Consider the following 25,706-nt stretch of genomic DNA (forward strand, 5'->3'; position numbering starts at 1 on the left):
CTCACTGTCCTGGGTGCGCCTCGGGCCGCTGCGCTCCTGGCCAGCTCCCCCCAGCGCCTGGGAGGCGACCCCCGGTGTGCCTGGGTTCAAAGGCCCCGCAGGGCAGCTCCAGCCCCTCTGGGGGGCGGGGAGGTGACGGGGTGGTGCAGAAGCCTGAAAAGCCCGAGCCCACAGCCGGCCAGCTCCGCACAGGGATGGGCAGCGCACTCTGAAAGTTTGTGATCGCCGCAGCCAACTCCTGGCGGTAGCTGGAGACGCAGCGAGTGAGCGGCCGGCCTCGAACCCCTGCGGCTGGAAGGCGAGGCCAGCTGTGCCTGGCCCCAGTGCCCTTTCGCGGCCACAAGCGGCCGTCCTTCTGGCACGGTGCTCCGGCGCTTCATCTGGGTTCATGGAGCCGGGGCTGTGGCTCCTTTTCGGGCTCACCGTGACCTCCGCGGCAGGTAAGCGCACGGGGCGGGCGCGCCTCTCCTGGCGCGAGTGCACACAAAAGGATCTCGGGCGGGGAATCCAAGGCACCGAGAAGATGTGCGTTGCAGGGAGCAAACTCTTGCCCGGGCTCTGCGCTCCTGAAGACGCCTGGGGGCGGGCTGGGGAGCAGAAGCTGCGCAACCACTACCCCCGCGGGCTCTGGGGGTTGCAGCTCGGGGCTGGAGACCTGCTGCCTGGGCCGACTTGGTCAATTTTTCATGAAACTGGGGACTTCTCAGAAAGTTGGCGAACTATTGAGAGGCTGTGCAAAACGCTTGCAAAGTTTTCAGCGGGTGCAAATAGCTTGCAAACTTTTCACAGAACATGCAGATAGCTTGGAAATTTTTCAGAAACGGTGCAGAGCTTTGGAAACTTTGCAGACGTTTTGCTTGTTCCACCCCCCCCCAGGTGTTTGGGGGTGGCGGGTGTTGAGGGGTCTGCACACTCAGCTCAGAAGCCCCTCAATCTGCCTCCTACAGGATTGATGCCCTGCTCCCAGTCTGGGGATGCTGGCAGGCGCGGAGTGTCCCAGGCCCCCACTGCAGCCAGCTGTCAGGGGGACTGTGAGGAGACTGTGGCTGGCCCTGTCGAGGGGACTGTGGCCCCCACAGCTCTGCAGGGTCCAAGTCCTGGAAGCCCTGGGCAGGAGCAGGCTGCCAAGGGAACCCCTGAGCACCACCGATCCAGGCGCTGCACGTGCTTCACCTACAAGGACAGGGAGTGTGTCTACTATTGCCACCTGGACATCATTTGGATCAACACACCCGGGTAAGTCAGTCTTGCATGGTGAGGAACATGGCTCCCAGGCCCGGCCCACATCTGCGCATTCCCAGGAGGACCTCACTCCACCCCAGCCCTGCTCAGTCAGCCCAGAACCTGTCCTGGCACAGCCTTTAGCTCTTGCTGGGGCCTCCTGCCAGCCCAGGTCCCTTCTGCAGGTCATCGGTGTGACCTACATCCCCCCTGAGGGCCTGACCCAAGAGAAACTCAATCCTGAGCTTGATCCTCTGGAAGGGGGAGTCCTCCCTCTGAGTGAAGGGAACTGACCAGGGGATTAGATACCTGAGAAGTCTCTCTGAGCCTCTTTTCTGAGATAGAGGAAGCCCCCTAAAGTTTATCTCATTCCCCAGGGGATAAGGGGGCTCATACCTGCTGCTGACCCCACCAGGATCCAAGGGGTTCAAAATCCCTTGAAAGCATACTGCTCTCCAGGGAGTCTAAGGGCGGGTTTAGCTGAGCCTGACAGAACCTGCACAGTCCACTTCGGGGGGGGATTCCCCGGGGACAGGCTCCCTTCCTCCTGGTAGGCCCACCTGGGTGCCAAGGGTGAATTCCCATCAGCTCGTCCAGGACCTTCCTCAGGCTGGCTCTGGTCGTTCACAGCCATGGCCACAGAGGGCCTCCCCTTCGCTCCTGCAGTCCTCAGGAACTCTCTTATCCTAGGACTTAGACTGCACCATCCTGAATTTGGCTTGGGGTTTGTCCTGTGGGGAAGTCAGCTTTCTCCTGGGGTCATGTGGAGAGAGTGTAGCTGTGACATGGGGGGGCTTTGGTGACTCCCAGTGTTCAGGGAACCCCTTCTGTAGACACGTCATCTTGCAAGCCACACAGAGGGCTTGACCTGGCTTGGGTCCCCATCTCTAAGATCTGGGACCTGGACCAGACGCCTCTAAGTTCCATTCTCTGGGTGTTTGCGGGATCTCCTGGGACCCCAGCTGGTACCGTATTAGGGATTCTTAGCTGGGAACTGAGAGATGGTTGTGAATGCAACCCCCTGGAAGCCTGTAAAGGCAACTTGCCACTGTGTCCGGAGCCACCTTGATTCATGTTCCTCACGGTTCCTTTATCCACAAGCCCCATACTCTGAGCGCTCAGTGGCAGCTTTCATGCAGCTTGCTTACCTACCTTGTGTCGTGGGTACCTCAAAAATGAAGTACGGAGGAGGGTAGTAAACCTGAGGGGTGAAAGGTCTTTCAGACCTGAGGACAAGACCTCTAATCACATCCGGGATAGGTCTGGAACATTGCCCCATCATGTTAGAAGGGCAGGCAGGGTGGCTTCACATTGAGCCAGCAGGACACTTGCACAGGGTCCCACACTCAGAAGGACTCTGGCTTGGCTTAATGTCCTGCTGTCACTTAATACTTTCTGAACCAAGAGCTGCACATTTGCATTTTCTCCTGGGTCCCACTCTGTAGCTGGTTGTGATAGCCGGATTTGCTGGCTGGGCTGCGTTCACCCGCAGCAGAGAGGATGAGGGGTGCCTCCTGGTTTCTTTCCCTTTGTGGGGAAGGTAGAAGCCATGCATGTTGGGCCATCATCAATTGCCCCCTATCCTCAGACAGCAATAGGAGTCACCTTTCCTTATAGCCCCTGCACCTTGGCACCGCCCTTTCTGATTCTTATCCCACTGGCATTGTGTTCTGACCAAATTTGCTTCATAGAATGGAAGGCACTGGGCAGTCACCAGGAACTGAGTTCTTATCTTGGCCAGAATCCCCAGTTGTGACTCTAGAAGGAGAAAGAAGAAAGCTAATGGAATGGCAGGCAGGGACCTGGGGTGGTGGGCAGTGGGAGAGGATTTGGAGACCATCTCATTCGCTGCCTGTTCCCCAAGCCCCGGAGCACTGGCTGGGGAGGAAGCGATGACTTGAGTCTGAACCAACACCCTGCGATCTGTTTGCAATTCTGTCTCATGCACCCTGCAATCTGTTTGAAGTCCTGTGTCATGATTGCGAGTTTGTCCCGAAATGAAGCTGTGGATCTTTGACTTTTTCCAGGACAGCTAACTTGATAACTTCCCCCTAAAGTGTGATTTACCTCTTCCCCTCCTTCCTCACCCTGGTTAATTTAAACACGAAGAAAGAAGGATTAAATCTGGTGTTTGTGCATCTCCTGAGCTACTTGGGAAACAAAAATGACAATGGCCAGACTTGAGCGTTTTGAAATTAGACAGGCAGAATAATTTTTATGAGGCAGAATTTACTGAATGGCCTCCCTCCCTCCCTCCCTCCTTTCTTACCCTCCAAACTTCCTCCTGTCCTTTCTCCCTCCCTCCCTCCCTTCTTTCCCTTCTTCCCTTCCTTCCTGAAACTCTGTAGAAGTGTAGATAGGTCTATTTGCCATCTTTAAAATACCTCAACCAAGACTGCAGCTTGAGAAAATGGGCTGTAGTGACAGGGAACCTGGACCTTGAGGGACTTGGAGAAATCTAAAAAAGTGACTGAACTGAGCAAAAGAGGCACCGGAAGCAGGTGACACAGTCTTTTCCAGTGGTTCTAGAAATGTGACCATTTGGTCACAAGCCCACCTCTCCCGGGTTCCTGTCTCCTGGCTGTCATGCCCTCTTCGTTAAGGGACTGGCCTCACTCTCCCAACTGCTCCACCAGCTGTGGTTTCTTCCTGTCCCAGTGGCGGCTGCTTTGGGCACCTGAAGGAGCCTTCATTCTTGTGCCTCCATCGGGGGTCTTGAACTTTGGGTGCTTTTCACCTTTCAGCGTCTTTCCTCCCACGGCCCATCCAGCTGCGTGAAGATAGACAACACTCCTACTTTATCTTTGATGGAAGTTTCTCTCACTACGGTCAATTATGCTACATTCCAGGAGCTAAGATGCTAGAGGAGTAACGCCGGGAGTTACTACCGAGACCTGTTCCGCAGCTCCCGGGGAAAGTTAACTGTCTAGTTCAGTCTCAAGAGACTACTTGGTCTCTTAAGTCTCTTTTGGAAAGAAGGTCAGATTCCTCGCTGTTCCTCCCTCCTTCTTTCTTCCTGGCCTCTGTCCTTCCAGACCCAAGCTTGGTCACCCACTGTTTTCTGTCAGCACCCAGCATGGCACGGATGCTCAGGAAATGCTGGTTGACTTTTGGCTAAGTCCTGCTGCCTGGGCACTCTGTCTCATCTTTGCTGTTACTGAGCTCCTAAAACTCCAGTGCCTTCTCCCACGCAGGAGGCCTCTTCCTCCAGGTGCACGGCTGCTCTTCAGGGGACCTGCACATCCCTGGAGATGGGTGTGGGCAGGAGAATTCTTCTGGGATGTTGCCCATAACTTCTGTGATGTCTTCCAAAAACTCCATGGCCCCAAAGAGGAACCAAATCTATATTTGGCCTGTCAAGGCTGCTGGGGACACAGTTCATCAATGGGAGGGTGTGATTTCCATTCGCCTTTCCTGGACTGTGCTAGGTACCCTAACCCTCCAGAGTCCCCAGGCCATCCCACCCCTCCCCACAAAAACAAAGTCCCAAATCAGAGAAGAACATATCCCATCCTATTGTCATGGAAAATTTGCCAAGAATAAGATAGTAAGGGGACAGGTGGTGAATAAGAGGTCCGTGTGCTAATGTCCTTGTACATTGTGGCGGTTCTCTGTGAGCAGACTGAAGAAACAGAATGTTCTACCACGTAGCTGGGGACTGTAGGAGTCGGGGTTCTCCAGCGAGACGGAACCAGTAGGGTGTGTGTGTGTGTGTGTGTGTGTGTGTGTGTGTGTGTGTATGTGTGTGCAGATTATGCGTGTATCAGAAGTACAGTTGCCAAAGGAAATATTTGGTTGCTCTTTGGGGGCCATGGGCGTTTTTGGAGGATAAGACGGAAATTATGGGCAATGTCTCTCCAGAAACATATATATATATGGAGAGAGAGAGAGAGAGAGATTTTAAGAATTTGGCTTACACGACTAGGTGGACTAGCAGACCAGAAATCTGCATGCCAGCAGGCTGAAATTTCCCAAGAGAGTTGATCTTGGGATGTCCCATGGGATCTGCACGACAGTCCCATTAGTTGGAGTTTGAGACCAGCCTGGCCAACATGGTGAAACCCCGTCTGTACTAAAAATACAAAAATTAGCCAGGCATGGTGGCACATGCCTATAATCCCAGCTATGCAGAATTATTTTCTGTCCGGGAACCTGTCTTTTCTGTGAAGGCCTTCAGCAGATTGGATGAGGCCCACTACATTTCGGAGGGTCAGCTGCTTTGCTCAAAATCTGATGATTTAAATGTTAAACACATGTCAAAAATGGGCACAGTAGCCTAGCCAAGTTGACACCTAAAGTGACCCATACAGGGATATCAGCTCGAACCACATTTCACAGCAGACCAGCCCCTCAGAGCCTGGCTGAAGGCTGAAAACCTGTCCATCCAGTGGCTGACTGAGCTATGGGGCACCCAGCAAAGGGCCCCACTGTGTTCCTTCCCACCCCATGAGCTGAGAGGTCCTGCCATCTGTTCATCCCTCTAAGGACATATGAGGGAGGCATTGTGATGCTGGATGATGACTGTGTTTTCCAAACCAAAATATGACACATGTGGGCTGGCAAGTAGGAATGCAGTTATGAAAAGAGCAGGGCAGGATGTTGGAAACCTTGACCATGGTGGAAAACCTGGGATCTGCAGCCCCCACTTGTGGAGAAGACTCTAGAACCCAGGAGTGCTGCCCTTGAGTCCTGGTCATGACTATCTGTGTGGCCTTGGGCCAGGAGATGCCATTGCCTCTCTGTGCCCATCTGGCAGATGCAGACATCAGCCACTCCAGGACAGCAACCTGCCAGGTCTCTCTTAATCCCAACAGTCTGGTCAGCTCCTACCAAGATGCCCAGCCTGGCTTCCCAGGCTGCCCCATAGCAAGCCACACTTAACTTAATCCAGCAGGAATAGCTTTTGTTTTGAGTTCTTTTCTCCTCTAAAGTCATAAAGAGAGAGAAAAAAGAAGAATTAACAAAACATTTAAACTTGTATTTTAGTGCATTCTGCCACAAAAGGGCAGCATCTCAGATTCTGGCTTTCCCTTCTGTGTTCTTCAAGAAAGGCATTTTGGCATGGTCTCAAGAAGAGATATTCCACATTTTAGAACATTCCTATAGAATGGCTGGATCTGGAATGCCAACTTCCTGCACATGTGGATCCAGCTGTGCACCACAATATGATTTTGGGATCCTGATAAAAGTCACCCTGGGCCAGGCACGGTGGCTCACACCTGTAATCCCAGCACTTTGGGAGGCCGAGGCAGGCAGATCACTTGAAGTCGGAAGTTTGAGAACAGCCTGAGCAACATGGTGAAACCCTGTCTGTATTAAAAATACAAAAGTAACTGGGTATGATGGCTGGTGCCTGTAATCCCAGCTATGGGGGAGGTTGAGGCAGGAGAATCACTTGAACACAGGAGGCAGAGGTTGCAGTGAGCCGAGATCACGCCACGGCACTGCAGCCCCAGGGAGAGTGTGGGACCCCATTTCAAAAAAAAAAAAAAAAAGTCATCCTGACCTGTGAGCCACACCTGGCAGTATTGTTGTTGGAGATGTGGCCATTTGAGGCAAAGGGCCAGTCTTCCGGCCATTACGGTTTTAGAAAGGAGTCATTGTTAATCTGCTACTAATCATGATGCCATGCATGGATGGTGAGGATGTCGACCTTGACCGTGACCTCACATCATCTCATGGCATCTGCACGACAGCCCCATTAGTTGGATGCTGTTGTCTCTAGTTTACAGGAAGAAGCTGAGCCAAGGAGGCGGAGTCACTTGCCCAAGGTTACAGAGTTTGTGAGTAGGGAACTGGGCAGCCAGCCCAGAAGTTTGGCCCTGACGCGTGCCCTGTAAGCCTCCGGCTGTGGGCACGTTCCCAATATGGGCTTCTTAGGTGACTAATATGCCATCCTAGGTGACTCCTGCTTTCATTTATTCAATATGTTTTCCTTGAGTGCCTCGCCTGGGTAGGCACTGGGTGGGGCTCTGGGACCCAAGAATGAATAAAAGACATGGTTCCCCAACCATGACTGATTCAGGGTGGTTTGTCTTTTTGAGACAGTGTCTCGTTCTGTTGCCCAGGCTGGAGTGCAGTGGTGCAATCACAGCTCACTGCATCCTTCGCCCCTGGGCTCAATCATTTCTTCCACCTCAGCCTCCTGAGTAGCTGGAACCACAGATGCATGTCACCACACCTGGCTAATTTTGTAAAAAAAAATTTTTTTTGTAGAGATCGGGTCTTGTTTTATTGTTAGGGCTGGGGTTTTGTTGTTTTTGATAGTGATGATTCATATATATAATTCCATATAATCATATATTTGCCCTTTTGCAAGATTATTTTTGTAGACATGTGTTAATACATGGGCAAAGTGCAAATCCTTGGTCTATCATATGTCCTAAATTTTATTCTGGAAATGTAGCCTTGGCTTGCACAGAAGGACACGACTCTCCTTTAGCCTACCAGAGCCTTGGTGGTTTCTCTGTGGGTAAGAGGGGCTGGTTGAGTGTGCACTCCAAGCAAACCAGAGGTCTGTCCTGATGTCAGGGACAGAGGGGGCTGAGTCTGGGGGAGAAGGCGAGGGACTCCCAGGCCATGAGCTCTATTCCTGGTGCAGGATTTTTCTTTTCTTGACTGCTGCTCCATGCCTCCTCCTGTCTTCTTGCTTCTTGGTGTGGTTACGGGAGCAGGGCAGACATAGGAGATGGGTCTGCTCAACTCCATCTCTTCTTGCAGATGCAGCTTCAAACTTCGGTTCAGAGACTCCTGGGGTTTAGAGAGAAACAGGGCCTGGGTCCCACTCATCCAAATTGCCACACGGAGGAGAAACAGATCCATTTGTAGGGGTTAAGAGCTCAAATTCTGGGGCTCAAATACCTGGGCTGGAATCTGGATCTGCCACTTAGGTGATGTGGCCTCTGAGACCCTCAGTGTCCCCATCTAGAGAGTGGGGGAATAGATAGCACTTTATGAGGAAAGATGTTTTCAGGATGACACAAGAAAGTACACAGGGTGTGGTTAGCACGGCCCCTGCAATCTAGTAAACACTCAGCGTCCTGAAGATGGTGGCCACAATGATAACAACACAGCCTCCAGCTCCGCAGAAACCCTTCCTGGGCCAGACCCAGTCCTCCTGCCACATTCCATTCTGTGATTGGAGGATGCTGGCTGATGAATAGAAAGTCCTTTCCCAAGTGCTGCTGGGATTCACCTCTTTGGACGGTCTGACTCTGATTTTAGCTCCTGGAGTGCCCCAGAGCAAGCTTGTACACCCTGTCCCCTGCAGGACAGTCTGTTAGCCTCAATTAGCAGAAGGCTTAGAGACCCTGGGAAAAGGTATGGCAGGCTGTCTGCTGCCGCTGATAAGCAGCCTGATAAAGACTCAAAGGTTGCTGGGCTGGGCTGAGATTCAGTCCTGCCCTTTCAGCCCCTCCTTTCTGCTTTCTATTGCTTCCCTCTCCCTTTGGTAAATCGTTGGAACTTTTCAGGATTGGGGCATGGCGCTCTTTGAGGGCACGGGTCTGGGGCTGTGTTGGTGAAATAGGAGGTAGGGGCAGTGACTGGGGTGATTGGGGTGTCAGTTCAGGACAGTAGGAATCATCTGTTTTGTACCTCTTTGTTGAACACCTATGCTAAGAGCTCCGTGAGGCATCTGCGACCCTCCTGCCCTTGGTATGTCCAGCAGAGTAGATATAATGCCTTGTAATTTGCAGCTGAGGACCCCATGGGACCCCAGGAGCCTCATTTCCAACCTCACCCAGCATTGCCCCGGACCTGAAGTGGGTGTCAGCAACCGGGAGTCACCAGGAAGCAATTGAGGAAATCCCACAGACATCTGTTTATAAAGCATCATTTCATGATGTGCTTTTGAGACGGGCATGTGAAAGAAGAGGGTTTTGGCCAGACTAAAAGGGACCCTGAGCTTGAGGTTCTGGCTGATCATGGTTTCAGCGTTTTCCCCCTCACGTAACCATTTCTATCTCTTCCTTAGAAACAGGTGCACTTTTGGTACCTGTTTTGAGTTGGAGTGGCATATTTCTTAGAACATGGGGTGGCAAAATACTTCTTTAAAATTGGAGGGACTTAGGGCAAAATTTTGCAGTTGGTTGGAAAAGTCAGTCCTACGAGGACTTTTCTGTTGGGGATGCACAGGCAGAAAGCCCCATTTTCTGCCCCAGCGTCAGTATGAGGGGTGAGTGGTTCAGGAATAAAAACAGGCTTGGTGGAATGCAGCTGATCTCCACTTGGGAGACAGAGGGACTTGAGCCTGGAAGGCAGTTTGATTTGTAGCAAGAAAACTTGGTACAAAGAGGTTGTGACTCTTTGTGACCCCGAGGGAGAATTTGGATTTCTGCTAGATGAAAGGGCCATTGCAGTGAGGAACTTGGCCTTAAATCTGAAGGCAGATGAAAGGCTCTGATGTGTCTGGTGATGTTTATTCCTGCAAGAATTTAAAACAAAGGAAGCTGGGAGGCAAACAATGCTTCTGCTTTATAATTCCAGCTCCAAGCCTCAGAGGGGGAGCTGTAAAGGGTGACCCTGTCTATACCACCGCCCTGAGTTCCAGTGTATAGGAAGTGGATGGTCTCTGTTTTGCATGAGAAAGTGACCTGGTCTCCTTCCTTGTCACATTTCAGTTGAAAGAGTGTTCTTCAGAATCAGAAATGCACACACATATACACGCACACTTTTACCCCTTTTGGGATAGAAACTGATTGCACGCAGAAGGAAAATAAATCACAGAGCATGGCTGAGTGTAGTGGAGGACGGCCACATGTGCATGAATTGCTTGTCCAGCATAGCTTTGGGTGCTTCTGAATCCCAGCTCACCCACCAGGCCTCCCAAGAACAGACCGACAGGATGAAGCCTGGGCTGGCTGTCTTCTCTGCCCCACCTCAGAGTATGAAGGCTAAGAGCTTTGGGAGAACTTGGAGACTTTCATGGGCCTGGAAGCACTGGCCTCCCCTTCTTTTACGGCCTTCTCAGGGCACATGTGGTGGGAGCTCTTAATAAACAGTAACTCAGGAGCAGAACAGTCAGGGAGCCCTGTTCCCTGGCTCAGTAATTTGAAAACCAGAAACAGCTTAGTTTCGTATGCATTGATGAGGAAAGTGCTGACAGACATGGCCAATAGCATGACTGGCCTGCTGGTGGACACTTTCACACACGGCTTGGGGAGTATGCTTCTGCTGAGAGTCAGAAGCAACTGTATGAGACAGCAGAGGTGCATGTAACTTTTCTGGATTTTTAGAAATCTGATTTCCATGGGTTTCTTGCAGGGCTGAGAATAGACTGGGGTGAGTGAGGCTCTCCCTTAGGTACAAACTTTCAGAAGGCACCAAAAACTCAGTAGGAAAAAATAAGTAAAATGTAATGCACTATTTTCAGAAAACCAAAATGAGTGCAAAAAATTCATAATCAACCAAATATTATTTTTAATAAAGGCGGGATCTGGCCCTGAGCTTGCTCCACTTGCTTTACCTGCCTCACCCTCATCTCAGCCCTGGCATCTTGTTTGAGGATAAAGCCTGCGTCTCTAATAGAGACTCAGTAGTTTGAGGTAAGTGATAAATCTATTGGAGCTTTTACTGGGAAGGAGTCCTGGTCCAGACCCTAAGAGAGTGTTTTTTTGCATCTCGAGCAAGAAAAAATTGGAGGCAAGTCCACAGAGTAGTGAAAGTAATTCATTAGAGAAGTAAAGAAACAAAAGAATGGCTGCTTCGTAGAGCAGTGGCATGGGCTGCTTGACTGAGTCTACTACAGTTATTTCTTGATCATATGCTAAATGAGGGGTGTATTATTCATGAATTCCTGGAACTGATGGTTCCCCCTGTCTGGACCATAAAGGGTCACTTCCTGCTGTTGCCATGGCATTTGTAAACTGTCTCGGCACTGGTGGGAGTGTCTTTTAGCAGCTAATGCATTATAATTAGCATATAATGAGCCGTGAGGACAACCAGAGGTCCACTTTGGCCACCATCTTGGTTTTGGTGGATTTTGGCCATCTTTTTTTTTTTTTAAACCACATCCCATTTTATTAGTGGGAGTCTTTGTGACTAGTGTCTTGTGTGGACATCCTCCTGTCTTATCCAGTGACTAAGAATGCCTCACCTTCTGGCAATGCAGCACAGTAGGTCTCAACCTCATTTTACCCAGCCCCTATTCAAGATGGAGTTGCTCTTGTTCCAACACCTCTGACAGAGCTACCAAAAGGGCATTCATTACGCAAGGACACAGTTAGGTTAGGTGGAGCATGAGAGTGTCTTTACTGCCATTGTGATGGTGAGCATAAGTCTTGTTCATGAATATCGTTTCCACCCTTAACCTGATATCTCCTGAAAATTAGCAAGGGTGTCTTCTCTTACTTACTTTAGATTATTCAAAGGTGTGTATGATGGTGTTGGCATTTTTTTTTTTAAATCCCTCTGCAGATATATCTATCCTTACAGAAATACTTGCTCCCTGTTTTCCCTCTTCTCTTTCCACTGCTGGGAACTATTTTGAGCCCTGTCTGTCTACAGCTTTGAATAAAGTTATAATGAGGCTGGGCTAGGCAGCTATGGATTTCTCATGCCTGCTTTGGCCTGGAATTCACCAGGGTCACTGGGGGCTGGGGAGAGAAACTCTAACTCATTTGATGCATTTGGATTGTACCAGATGGAGGGAAACCTGCTAATCTGTAGGATTCCATAGATGGCTTCATTCCTCATGCTTTGGAGGCGTTTGTCTCTCTAATTTTTATTTTTCAGCCTTCAGTCTTGAAAATCACACACCATATAACAAAAACAGAAGTATTTTTCTGTTGTTCTCCTTTCCTTTGACCCCCTAATGCTTCCTCCAAATATCCTTAAGTGCATGGGTACCTGTGTTAGGGGAGGAATAGGTCTATGGTCCAGTGAGCTGATGGTCTGATAAATTCTGTGACTTTGAGATTATTTTTAAGCTCAGCCTTATGATAATAGGCCATGGAAGAATGTGCAATGGTGAAGAACATGAGGAGCAACTCAAGATCAGAAAATGTCTTCCACCTCCGCTTCCACCTGCGGAGAACAGACATTTGACAGTGTGCACACCTGGGGGAAAGGACTCCAGCCACCTTAACAGTTTGGGTTAAGGCTTTCTAAATGCAGTCGATGAGATCCTGGGAACTGCTTATCTTGGGTGGGGTGGGGAACCCCGCTTTGAGTTGTGATGTTAGTGCTGGGGCAAAGGTCTAAGGCCTTCTGCAGTAACTGAGCTTTTTAAGGATGTTCAAGGGATGGTGAGGGCCTTTGAGAATCTCTGAGTGGAGTTTGGAGCCAGAGGGACCCTGTAGAGACCCAGCCAGCCCTTTTGTTTCTCAGAATCAGAGGAAAGGTGCCCACATTTCCTGTGAGTGAGTCATTGGGCCTAGAAGCCTGGGTCTGCCAGCCTAGTAAAGCATCTGTTTTACCTCTGCTGCCTTAGCCATCTATGCGGCCTGGTTTGTCTACCACGGTGCTGATGTGGCCTGCAGGAGTTATTGCCAAGACATAATTCTTCCACTTCAAGTAATCTAGAGGCCACAAGTAATCTAGAAGGTTTTCTAGGAAAACTCCTTAAAGACTGGCTGAGCAAGGACAAAATAAGTGGAGATCCATTGAGTCAGCCAAGAATGTCATATGTTTGGGACACTGGGTAGGGCTGGGAAGTGATGGCTTATGAGGACCTCATTCATTCATTTAACAGATATTTGTTGTTGAGATATTGGGACCTGATTGAGCACCTATTTTGAGCCAGACTTGGTGTCAGCTGCCCTGGACAGAGAGGTGAATGGGGGAGACACAACCAGTGGCACCGGCTGGACAAGGTCCTGTTATTGCTGAGCCGGGGGTTGTGCCTGGGCCAGACCCCATCTCTTAAATGAAACGAAGGTACTGGCCCTCTTTCTTAGGTCTGATTGGTAGGGGTCAGTGCTCAATATTCTGTTTGAAAATGTGTGTGACACTGTGAAAATTCTCAAGCAGTCAAGTCCTAGATAATCCCAAAGGTTTTTTGAGGGGAAAGGAGAAGGATAGAGTGTATTTTTTAAAAAGGCAACAATTAACCCACAGCACATTGCTCACTGCTTTTGACATTTCCAAATATTCTAAAATCATGGGCTCTTTCTGAGGGCTGCAGGAGATGGACTTCCCACCATGTGGGGTGGTGGGATGAACGTTCTGCCTTGGGTCCTCCCAACTTTAAGCCATGAGAATTTTCTGCAGCAGAAGTAGAGCTATGAATTGCCGGTTCACTGTTCCAATGTTTAGGAAGCGTAAGGTTTGTATAATAGTCTTTAGAACCAGAAAGCGCCTGTGTGTGTTCTCTGCTTGTATAATGAGGTCACTGAGGAGCTATGTTTCCTGGCCTGTTTTCTTTCCTGGAGGTTGGAAGAGCACCCCATGGGCTATCTGGCATAAGGCCTGGCCCACAGCAGACTTTCTTAAGCATTTGATAAGTGGGCAAGGAGTAAGTTCAGTAGAGAACGAAACTCCTGAGGTGGTCAAATGAGTGTCGGGTGTGGACTCTGATCCTCCCGGGAAGGAAGGGATAGCATGCCGGCCTCTACCTGCTGAAGGACAGACTTTGGGGACACCTGGGAGAAAGGAGGGGCATGCCATGCTTCCACCTGTGGAGGACAGACACTTCACAGTGTGCACACCTTGGGGAAAGGACTCCAGTCGGCTTAGTGTGCTGGGTTTGCCCTGATTCTGAACATGCTTTTGTGTGTTGTGGCGGTGAAGAAAATTTTTTTTTGTCCTCAACAGCTGGAGAGACTACACGCCTTGCTCTTACACTCAAGAGGCCGTGGTTGCCACGTTGTGAAAGTGAGGTTCAGGGTCAGCCAGAGTTCACTGGTCACAAGCAACAGAAACCCAGTCTAGCTGGCAAAGCGCAGGAGGACTTCATTGGAAGGATGCAGGACAGCTCACAGACTAGAGGCTAAAACAAGCCCTAGGCTCTGAAAGGAGGGGTGCCAGGATAGGACTGGGGGCCTGAGGGTGCGCCAAGGGGACAAGGTAGGGCGGGGCCGCTTAGCAAATCACAGCTTTAGAGTGTTTTCTGATCTTGAGTTGCTCCTCTCAGGAGTTTTGGGATAGAAGGGGTCTGACTGGCCCAGTTTAGGTCTCCTGTCCAGTCCTCAGGCAGAGGAAGGTGAAGCCTGGCGATTGACTGTCCCCCAGGGACCTCACACAATGGGAGGGGGATAATTCTCCAAAAAGAAGATGGCAGACTGGATCCTAGGAGACAAAAATAACCAATGATGGCCTCGGGCTCCAGAGAGCTGCCTGCTTCTCAGTCCTGGAGCGCAGGTGCCGCTGTTCCTGGTCCCATCCCTCCCCTTCGTCTCCAAGTGTTGGTTGTTCATGCGTAGCAGCATCCGCTGGTTGTTCGCTGAAGCAAAAGGTCGCCTTCGTGGGTCTTTGGATAGTCAGCTACTTCCACACCGGAGACCATACATGTGGGTATGCTGCTGGAGGGCATTCTGCTTTCTAAGCATATTTGGATTAATCTTCCTACTTCACTGTCTTACTCATTAGAGCCAGGTTCAAACTGGTTCAGATTACAGAGAATAAATGAAGGTGATTGACAGTTTCCTCCCTGCCGGGGCAGACATTTCTAAGTTTGGGAGAGTTGATGAGTGGTGCCTTCTAGGGAATGTAATAAAATCTGAAATTGAGCTGCAGTTAGAAAGCATGCGAGGGTCTAAAAGTTGCTTCTCCAGGGAATGACAGGAGGTGGTATCCAATGACTGCTGGTGCCCGGCAGCTGGGGACTGCCTCCTGACTGTCTGCCAGTGGGAAACAGCTGTTTCTCCCCCTCTTGGCCACAGGACAAGTCACAGAGCCATGTCTTCTGTACAGTATGTCCCTTGGGCCGAAAGGCAATATTGTCTCTGCCTTCCCAGTTCAGAAGGAAAAATTCGAACCAAGGAAGTAGATCATCAACTTAACATGTATCCTAAGTGTGACATGAACATGTTCTGTTTGTTGGAGAGACACTGAAGCCACCAGCTGGGCTATTTAAATGAAAACAACAGGACTTCTATTTGTAAAGAGGAAAATAGTATCAGGTACTAATTTTGTTCATGTGTCATCTGACCTATCTGTCTTTGCTTTATGGAATAAGCCACCAGACTAGGAGTTGTAAACTCAGATGCTCCTGAGGGCCAGACACAAAAAAAGATGAGTGAAGGGGGCCAGATACAAAATTACTGAAAATGGTGGGGACTGGGGCAGAATGGAGGGCTTACGCCGGGTCTCCGGCATCACTACTTAGCTGCCATGCTGGAATATGAGGTTGGTATTAGCACAACTTCCAGTTCTTCAAGAAAAGCTGGAAATTGGGATGTTTATGTGAAATTTCTGGATTTAACAAAAAACGCTATTGACAGAAAAAACCTGACAAAAATGCCAATTAGCTAACCTCGGTACTGGATTAAAACTGTGTGTGTTCAGGGCCCTGCCCCTTGTCTGTCTTTTTATAAGTTTCACCAGAATCTTGCCCAGCACCTGCATGTTGAAAAGCAGTTAGCAAATATTTGTTGAATGCTACTCAGTTTTGGGTGCTGGAATGAAAACTGAGTTTTCAACAGGGAATGACAGTTTGATAAGCTTTCCTAAGAATTTAGAATCGGGTCAGTGAAGCTCCTTTTGCTGTTTCCTGACTGGCCTTTGAGAATATCTGTGTCTCTTCTTTAAATTTCAGATATAGAGGCCAGTTTCCTGATCAGAAAGATGGAGATTGTTAATTCATTTACGAAAACACAACACAGAACTTAAAAACAGAAACTTTAAAACATAAGTCAGCATTCCTTATTTAAAAACTTCTTGTAGAGTGAAATAAGGTGTTTTCAGTGTGGTTCTGCAAATGAAGAGTGAGTATGGGAGATTTGGGAATTTAATATTTAATATTTAATAACACTTATACATGATTTTTGGGAAAACCTGACAAATAAGAAACATTTCACAAATAAGACTCTGATGCCACTACACCAATCAAATAGTGAATGTTCTGAATATATAAGTTGAGTGATAATTTATTATACGAACACACACATCACCAGAGACTGCAAATGTAGGTGTGCTGAAGGGTGTTTTGTTTTTCCTAGGGTATTTGGATTAATCTTCTCACCTGCTTTTTTGCATGGAGCTCTTGCATGGAGTGTTATAACTGGGACAGGAGCAGATGGAAGAACTGCCTACTTGTATAAAGGATTGCATCCTGAAGACCCCATTGTGTTATAGGACAGCAGGCCACAACCACTGGTCAGGGCATGCTGGTCAAAGGCTGTCCCCCAATTTAACTTCCCATCCACGGTCCACCATTAAGTCTTTCCTGTTCACTTTTCAGTAAGCAGCCAGTGAGGAAGCAGGACACAAATGAAATGTAAATGCTCATGAGATATGGGTATAACTGCTCATGAGCTGACCTCAGTAAGAAGGTGGTGTCGAAGGAGGGACCTTGTGGCCTTGGGCTCTTTATTACCCTTCTTTATTGCTAGGGCAAACATCTCCAATGCAGGCTTAGTAGATGGGACTTTTCTTATACAATTCACTTGACCTCCCAGACCAAATAAATAACAGCAGTAGCTACTGTTTGCTTACAGCTGACTCTCTGCTAGGTATTTTCCATTTCCTTTGCTTTGTTCAACCACCCTTTTGTCAACCAGGGAGTTGCTGAGAGGGCAAAGCCATCATCATATAACGTAAGAGCGGTATTACCAGGTCATGTGTCCTGTGTGTACCTGGCACATACCTGTACCTACTGGCCTTTTTTCCTTTTCCTGTTTTCGTAGTCTAACAGCATATAACTCCTGAAGGCATGGACACATAGGGATATGCCTTTCTGTGTCTCTGTGACAGTTACCTTGTTACTACGTATATAGTGGATGCTTAAAAATGTTGGAGATTCTTTGCAATGATTTTTGTGGTTACTGAACTCTTTAGGGTGAAAAGAATCCAGTCTTGCCAGACTAGAATGATCTCAGCATGAACTAGCAGTTGCTGAGTCGATAGTCTATTTGCCTGGCCTTGTGTGCTGCCCATGGTGGGTAAAAAAGAAATAAAAGACTTGCCCTCTCCTTTTGGGGATCTGGTGATCTGCCTTTAGACATGGGTAAGAAACACCCCAACCATGGACTCTGTGGGTTAGAGGACTGCCTCTGATGTCACTCTGGCCATGCCTCCCACCCCACTGCAAGAATCTGTGGGACTCAAAGCCACATGTACCCTCTTCAAGACCACGTTCTGGGTATTCAGGGGCTGAAATTCCCTACTCACTCATCCCCAAGACCACTTCCAGGGCCTGCACAGGTATCGTCCAGGGCCTGACACTTGGGCATGAGCAGGCTTCCAGGTACCTATCCCCAGGCCTGCAGGTGACAGCTGCTTACAGGATGTGGGTGGGAGGAGCTTGGAGAAAGCAGCCTGGGGCATCCACAGGGAATGGTTGAAGGCAGGTTGGTGTGGGATGGAGCAGGGTAGCAGAGAAGGTACTGGATCTCCACCACATTCCGATACGGAATGGCCAGGTGCCCAGAACTCGAAATTCAAGGCTGGATCTGCAAGGCATTTGGAAGCCACATTTGTCCAGATAGGGGGCATAACACTTTTTCATTTAAGAGCTTATCAGGTTGATTGGAACCTCCCTGTGGGAGGTGGGCCTCCATTGTGAACTCTTGTTCCAGACTTTACAGTGTCAGGGGCAGGCCCTGCTGGGCCATCAGCTTCCCTCACACCTGCACAGGTCGGCCAGCAGAGTGCATGCCCAGAATGCCCAAGGCTTGGTGGAGGGGTTTCTGTGCCTCAAGGCTGTTGGGGAGAGAATGGGAGAGGGCCCTGCCTCTCTAAACTTTCTGTGAAATCACCAGGGCTCATTTGCATACCACCACTTTGCTCTTGGTGGCTGGGGAAGTGCTAAACCTATCTCTATTAACAAATACCATATTGCCTTGTTTCCTTCCTTACTTAAAACACTTTAGAGTGCTTTTGCTCAAGTTGAGCGGCTCTACACGTGCAAATGCATAATCAGCTGACAGCAATTTCAAAATTGCAGGTCCCGCTGCCGATGGAAAAATGGGAGCGTTGTTATTCCTTGTGCGTAATTTTCACCAAGAAATGGGGGGCTGAATTTAATGTCAACACTTAGAAATTTAATGTGGCCCTATTGCTGGAAAAATATACCTTTAGCCAAACCCTGCCTTAAAACAGTGTCTACATTGTCTTGCTGCACCCCTCACCCCCATTTCCCATTCCTGAGAAAAAATGGGCTTGAAAGAGGGTTCAGCTCAGTACGGGGCTGGATCCTGCCTTCCGTCTCCATTTCCTGGGCACAGACGGCTCATCAGCGGAGCCTGCCTCTGCCTGGAGGGAACCCACCACCTCTGTTTCTTGAGGAAATTGGGTGGGAAGGAGTTAGGGGGGAGAACAGGAATGGAAGAATAGGGTGGGGGTTTTTAGGCTCTTGTGTCCAACCCAGCTGGGAGATGGGGGCGGCAGGGGGTTCCTTCAAAGCATTAGGTCACTGTGCGGCGCCCTTGCCCAATTTGCCCTCACTGCCTCAAAAAGGCTTCCTGGCGTGTGTTTCAAATGAAAAGAAATTCAATTTGATTTGATTTTAAAAATGCAGAGTGTGCCTGGGAGTGGTGGCTCACGCCTGTAATCCCAGCACTTTGGGAGGCTGAGGTGGGCGGATCATAAGGTCAGAAGATGGAGGCCATCTTGGCTAACATGGTGAAACCTGTCTCTACTAAAAATAAAAAAAAAAAAAAGAAAAAAGGGGATATCAGGACTCCCTTTGAGATGGATAATTGGTGCTACTCTGTGTGGTTAATAGAAACCAAAGTGGTTACTCTTTGGGGACTAGCAGAAAAACCAAGGCTTACTGGGAAATTGGCATTGGCCACATATGTTTCCTCTAGCTATTAGTAATTTGTCCCTCAAATCAAGTCCAATGAAACTAATGAGTTAAGCATCTGCTTTTAACTTCTTCCCACTGAACTGCCTGGCAGGTACCTCCTTTTTCTCTGGGGAGCCATTGCTTGGATGCACACACATGTTAAAACCAGGTTTCATGGGTTTGCTCTGAACCATGCCCTCACACTCCTCCAGCCGACACCAACCATGAGTAAAACTGGTCAACAGTGTCAAGACTTCTATATAGCGCGGCTCCTCTTGAGGCTGACTCCACCTTCAGCTGCACGGCTGGGGCTCTCGCCCGCCTCTCAGAGGGTATGGAGTGCTCCTTCTGATGTTTGTGTCTTTGAGGAAGCAACTTGCAGAGGCCAGGGTGCATCTCTAATGACTGTTCTCATTAGCACAGACTGTAAGCCCTGTTGTGCACACGGAAGAAACTCAGTTCAAGACCCAGGGATGGCCTCAGGCTACGGGGTAGGCAGGTGGTCTGCTTAGGGCGAAGACCCAGACCAGCATGTAGGTTGTCCCAAATGCCCTTGGCACAGGAAGAAAAACTTCTGGACAGGGTGCTATAGTTATTTTTAATTTTTTCTTGGCTTTCCATGGGGGTGAGGTGGAGGCCCAGGTGGTACTTCCAGAGCCAAGGAGCAAAACCTGCCCTGGAGGGGCTACGCCAGCCACGGTTTGGTCTCAAAGAGACTGAAAGCCCACCCCTGTGCACAGAGCGCTGAGCCCCAGGGCGTTCAGGCCACACCTGCAGCCGGTGTCTGGGTGAGGCTGAGGGCCTTGAAAGGGCAGGCACACATGCCCAGGTGCCTGCTGGGCTCCGAGAAGGCTGGCTGCTGCCCAGCTGCCCAGACCCTCCATGTCCTTCCATGCCCTCAGTCCCAACTCTCTTCCTGGGGTTGCGGGGAGCAGAGGGTGCATGCACAGTTCCCACCAGAACCTTCCTAAGACCCAGAGCTGTAGCAGGGAGGGCATGAACACCAGTTTCTGAGACCTTCTCAGCCAGGTGGCAGTTCTCGCTCCACACCCTTGGGGCCCCCTGAGTAGGGAGGCCTGGTGTGCTCACCTAACATTACCCTGTGCTTTGCAGACGGACTGTGCCCTATGGACTGGCCAACAACAAAGGAAGGTTGAGGGGCAAGAGGTCTGCGGGGCTGCTTCCGGGGAGCCTGCCACTCTCACAGCGGCCGCACTTGCGCTGCACTTGTGCGGGGAAATATGACAAGGCCTGCCTGCACTTTTGCACCCAAACTCTGGACGTCAGCAGGTATGACACCTCCTCTAGTTTCACTCATTTGCAGACGTGAATCAACCCTTGACATGGCCAGGCCAGGGGCTTCTAGAAGGAGCGTGTAGGATGGTTCAGTCACAGCCTGACCACTGTCACCCTGTGGGCCAGAGAAAAGAGGTGCTGAGCCCAGAAAAGACCCAGGTACCCAGCATCAGGAGGGCAGGAGACGCAGTGTCCCCGCCTACTCGCTGCCTCTCGGAGCAGAGGCTTTATCGTGGCCGTGGCTGAGTCTGCTCTCCAGACATACTGTTTTCCTGGCCTGCACAGCACACTGTGAAAATCTGAATAAGTTGCCAACACTTAAAAGATGGAAGAATTAACCCCCACCGAATACATATTTTTAGCCTTTCTGAAAACAGCACATGATAAGAGCGCAAAAGGTTTATTGCGGGAAAAAAAAACAGCACATAGGACCATGTGGCCTCAGAGTCCCCCCATTGCTTTGACCACTATTGGCTGGAACTGAGTGGGGGCATCTCACGTTTGAGTAGGATGTTTAATATCCATTTACCTGTGTTACTCATTTATCTTACTTTGTGGCCCTTGGAGGCCCCCAGGTTTGAGACCCTGTGGTCTGTCCTGGCTGCTTTAGGGAGGCTTGTCAATCATGTCGAATGGAACCAACAAGCAGACCCCATGTTTGAGCCAGGAGCTTTGAGCTGGTATTCACTGAACAGGTATTCCTGTTAATGCTTCTTACTCCTCTCTTTCTTAACTTTGGGCCAAGATTCATGAACGCAGCCAGGCAGAGCAGCCCTTTCAAAACCCTTCCTGGAGCAGGCGGAGGTGAGCTGCCCCGATGCGCACAAAAGAGATATAGACAGGGGTGGGCTCCCAACAAGGCAGACACCATAGTGCGCAGGACCTCAGGGTCTGCAGTCTGCGAAACCCAGTGTGAACTGCGTTTTTTTTTTCCTTCTTCTGGGCTTTTAAACATCCGATGAATAACTGAGTGGTGAGTATATTCTGTACTTTGGTAGAAATCCACCCACCGAGCGCTCAGCCTTCAGAAACTGTGCCTGAGACACAGTCCTTGGGGAACGCACTAATGTGCTCGTTGGTGGAGAAGAGGAAGTCATAATCTGACACCGAAAAACCAGCCACATGAAAAGCCAGCTTGATTCATTAAAACCAGCTCTCTCCCCACAGTAATTCAAGTACAGCTGAAAAAACAGACAAAGAAGAGGAAGGGAAGGTGAGAGGTGCCAACAGAGGCCTGTGTCAAAGGAGGTGAAGATGTGACGTGTCATTCCTTCTTGAGGGGGAGAGTGTTTTGAGGGGGTGGCATTTGGTCTAGTCCAGTGGGGACCCCAGATCTCATGGGATGCTGTACCCACAGGCAGTGGTGCCTTTGGTGGACCGTCTCTGGGGGCAGAGCAGGCTGAAGCTGTGGACGGTCGTGATCACTTGCCTGGCCCTGGCCACCCTGCTCTGTGTCCTGGGAACCAGCCCTTGCATCCCTCGTAGCTCTGGGCAGTGACATCCTGCTTGGATTTCACCTGGCTTGGAGAAAGCTGGCCTACCACCGCTCTCAGAGGCCCCACAGGCTGCTCTACCCAGGCTTATGCTTCACCTCTGCTTCCTTAGCAACATGTGGTCTTTCTCCTCAAAAAAAATCATTTCTTCCTTTCAGCAGCTGATTCTGGACAGAGGTGAATCACAGCAGCTTGGCAGCAGGCCCCTTGGTTCTCCAATTCATTTTATTATTTTTTTTAACCCACTTGTGTTTTTCATATGAGAGATCCTGAGGATTTCCTGCAACCAGACTGTTTTTCTTAGTCCTTCTATCAATCAGAAGTTGTTATTAATGACTCAGCCGCACATCTGCAATGGGATGGGAATTTATGTTCAAAATAACGGCCTGGAGGTGGCTTGGGTTTCTACAGGGACTGATCAAGGGAAGATGAAACCATGCTCAGTATACAGGAGGCTTTCCAAATTGGTGGCAGATCGCTTCCAGTCTAGTCCAGAGAGGGATCTGTCAGCATCCATAATAAAAATGCAGCAGGAGGAGGAGGGCCGAGGTGGCAGAGACAGAGCCTGGGAGAGCATGAGTCAGACCCAGATGGTCCCACTTTGCCTCTTCATTCTTTTTCCTCTTTTTCTCTTCCTCACCCCAAACCAAAGCTCCTCTCAGTGAGGGCGGGATGTAATTAAACCCATCCATCCATTGCATCATTTATTCATTCACTTATGCATTCGTTCAGCAAAGACTTGTTGAGCACCTGCTAGGGGCTGGGCACCATTCTGGATGTTGGGGACACAGCAGGAGCAAGGCACAGGATCTCTTTTATGGAGCTTAACTAGTGGGGGATGCAGACGGCAAACAAGTATGTACAATATAAAGTGAGATTGCAAAGGATAACAAAGGCACAGCAAGGGTAGGGAGTGTGGGGTGGTTGTGATTCGAGATGGGGTTGATGCAGCCTCGTCTTGAAAGGTGTTCTTCCAGGTCTCTATGACTCATGTAAAGCTCTTGTAAGAAGCTTTACTTGGGAAGAAAAAGTCTTTTATGAAGCCAATGTTCTTGCTTTCCTACAAGCTTCAAGTTAGTAATTCCCAGACTCTTATTCACAGAGTGGAAGCTGCCGCCATCCTTAGCTTGTGATAATCAAAGATGGGGCCAGGCAGCGGGAGGGCTCCTAGCAGCCGTGTCTGCTGCTGTTTTTCTTTTCACGCCTTTCCAGTCTGGTGGTAGGCTCGGGAATTGCTGAGAAGCACTGGCAAGAGGGTACGTACAGTTCCAATCAGGGAACAGGCTGGAGAGGCAGTGGGAAGACGTTCCATTTTCAGTTTCACAGAGCTACACTTTCATAACACACCTTCTTTTTTCTTTTGCCTCCTTTCCCCAAGATAGGTTGAAGTCAAGGACAGACAAAGCAAGCAGGCTTTAGACCTCCACCATCCAAAGCTCGTGCCCAGCAGTGGACTCGCCCTCGCTCCGCCTACCTGCCCCCGCTGCCTCTTTCAGCAAGGAGCCCCTTAGGAGGACAGGCCTGCAGCATCCTCGTCTCGCGAGGTTTCTCTCATTGCTCGCACACAGTTCAGATTTCCACCTCTTTGTGGACAAGAAGTGAATTTGCCTGGGGCAGGAAACCCACCCAAAGAGTCTCCACTTAACAATACCCCCTACTACAAGAATGCCCAAATCCAAATGACCCCAGTTTTCCTAATGGGTAAAATGATCCCAGATGTGCTCCAGACCATGACGCCCGCGGCTCCGGTTTCATGCAGGAAATTGTGTTTGAGAGGTTTGGCAAGCTGAAAGCCACTTACTGGCTTTTGACATGACTTCTCTTGCAGAATAAGTGGACTCCAAAGCTAACTCTCTGCAAATGTAAACATGTGTCCATTTTGTAACAAATGCAAAATGCCCATGCAGCAGGGGCATGTGACTTTCATATCCTGAAAGTCAGACCTAGAATAGGCCGCATGGCATAAGTCAGTGAGGGACACGACGCGTCGGCTTTAGACACGGATCATAGCTGTACAGGAGTTTATGAATTTGAAGCTTATGGGATTTAGGCAGAGAAATTTTCAGCTGTGCTTGATACCCACCAAAAGAATGTATCTTGAAAGAAGGAAGAAAGAAGAAAAAAGGCACCTTGATGTTTGTGATGAGAAAAGGAGAAAGTATCTGCAACATGGAGCTTTTCTTGTTCACTGACTGACCTTCCGTATTCTTTGTAGACACTGGACGGATACACAATGGAGTTCCCAGGCCTTGTTTGCAGGAAGCCGACTGTAAAGACAGCCCCAGCTCAAGGCTATTAGGTTGAATATTTGCTTTCATGAATAAATGTGGATCTTTGGGAAATGGCTTCAAAATAAGCCACGAACACAAATTCTTTGTAAATTATGTAAATTCCTATTTATCTTTATAATTGGCAACAACTGGGAATTGTATTGCCTGACAGTTCAAAATCTCTTTCAGCTGCACTCGTCCTGCCAAGCTGAGCTTACTGTGAGTGTGGAAATGTGACTCTGCCATGTGAAGTCGCCTGCGCAGGGGAGAGGCTGCCCATCTCCCCACCCAGCTGCAGAGATAGGAACCGGCATTTGAGTGTGTGTCCAGGGCCCCGTATGGAGACATTTAAGATGGTGTATGACAGAGCATTGGCTTTGACCAAATGTTAAGTTCTCTATGTGTATTTCATAAGTTATTACAGGTATAAAAGTGATGACTTATCATGAGGAAATGAAAGTCGCTGATTTGCTGGTAGAATTTTGTACAGTTTAGAGAAGCAATTATTTATTGTGAAACTGTTCTCCAACTCCTTCATGTGGATCTGTTCAGAGTAGTCACTGTATATATGTACAGACAGGTAGATCGGTAGGTAGGTTTTAAATCGTGTCCTGAATCCAAAATCATATTCCTTAGAGCTTAAATTACATTTGAAAAAAAATGCATATGCGCTGTTTGGCACCGTGGCAAGATGGCATCTCAGAGAAACTCATTCATTGCTTGAACACTCAGAAAATGCTGTCAAAAGCATAATAAAAAATCTAAAAATTTGCTCTGATTTGTGGTTTTTTCCCTCACCATCTTTATATGCATGGTTGAGCATCAACTTTTCATGGACCTCTGGAGAGGACAGGAAGGAGTTGTGTTTTGGGAAGCAGAATCCATCTAAAGCCAATTATGGAGCTAGATGAGGGGCTGCCTGAATATTAAGGAAGAAGTGGGGTTTGGGACCATTCCAAGAACATAAAACATTCACAGCAGTAAGGGAGAGAGAAACCTGGGGAGAGAGCTGGTTTTTCCCCCAGCACCCTCCTGCCTCTCTAGCAATGGGGAGACTTCCTTGTTGCCCTAACAGAGATTGCTGTGCAGCCCAGGAGTCTAGGGAGAGGGCGCTGCTGGGGGCTCGGGAGTCTAGGGAGAGGGCGCTGCTGGGGGCTCGGGAGTCTAGGGAGAGGGCGCTGCTGGGGGCTCGGGAGTCTAGGGAGAGGGCGCTGCTGGGGGCTCGGGAGTCTAGGGAGACGCTGTGGCTGCTCGGAGTTCTTGACAAACAGAAGGCAGAAATGATCACAACTGCAAACCTTTAAGGCTTGTTAGAGAAGATTGGGGATACTTGGAAGGAGTGTGGTTTTCTTCATTTTCTTTCTTTCTTCCTTTCCTAACTTCCCCAGCTGCCTTTTGAATCAAGAATCAGAGACCACTGGAAGCAGGGAATTGGACAAAGGTCCAGCCAAAGAGCAAAGAGAAATGGAAGAAGAGCAGTAGTTTTGATGGATAGCTGATCTGAGAAAATGCAAGAGCCTCTTGTTTTAATTAAACTTC

General features: G+C 49.3%; 1 protein-coding gene across 2 annotated transcripts; it reads left to right on the plus strand.

Moving 5' to 3' along the window:
* EDN3 (endothelin 3) lies at nucleotides 1-24,945 on the plus strand. Of its 2 annotated transcripts, none has more exons than XM_017503445.2 (4): nucleotides 1-440; nucleotides 948-1,236; nucleotides 20,222-20,398; nucleotides 23,276-24,945. In XM_017503445.2, exons 1-4 carry the CDS (start codon nucleotides 389-391, stop codon nucleotides 23,277-23,279), a joined length of 522 nt encoding a protein of 173 aa, XP_017358934.1. In that variant the 5' UTR covers nucleotides 1-388; the 3' UTR covers nucleotides 23,280-24,945. The 2 variants fall into 2 exon arrangements, with proteins under 2 accessions (XP_017358934.1, XP_017358933.1); XM_017503444.2 differs by having other exon boundaries at nucleotides 23,280-24,945.
* The last annotated feature ends 761 nt before the right edge of the window (nucleotides 24,946-25,706 follow it).

This window comes from Cebus imitator, unplaced genomic scaffold, assembly GCF_001604975.1.
Source record: "Cebus imitator isolate Cc_AM_T3 unplaced genomic scaffold, Cebus_imitator-1.0 Scaffold311, whole genome shotgun sequence".
Classification (NCBI taxonomy): domain Eukaryota; kingdom Metazoa; phylum Chordata; class Mammalia; order Primates; family Cebidae; genus Cebus; species Cebus imitator.

Bases quoted from the DNA above. Each gene is read 5' to 3' on its own strand.
- EDN3 (XM_017503444.2), top strand. From the start codon at position 389: ATGGAGCCGGGGCTGTGGCTCCTTTTCGGGCTCACCGTGACCTCCGCG. The intron at 441-947 runs GTAAGCGCACGG...TGCCTCCTACAG, and splicing joins CACCGTGACCTCCGCGGCAG to GATTGATGCCCTGCTCCCAG. The intron at 1,237-20,221 runs GTAAGTCAGTCT...TGTGCTTTGCAG, and splicing joins ATTTGGATCAACACACCCGG to ACGGACTGTGCCCTATGGAC.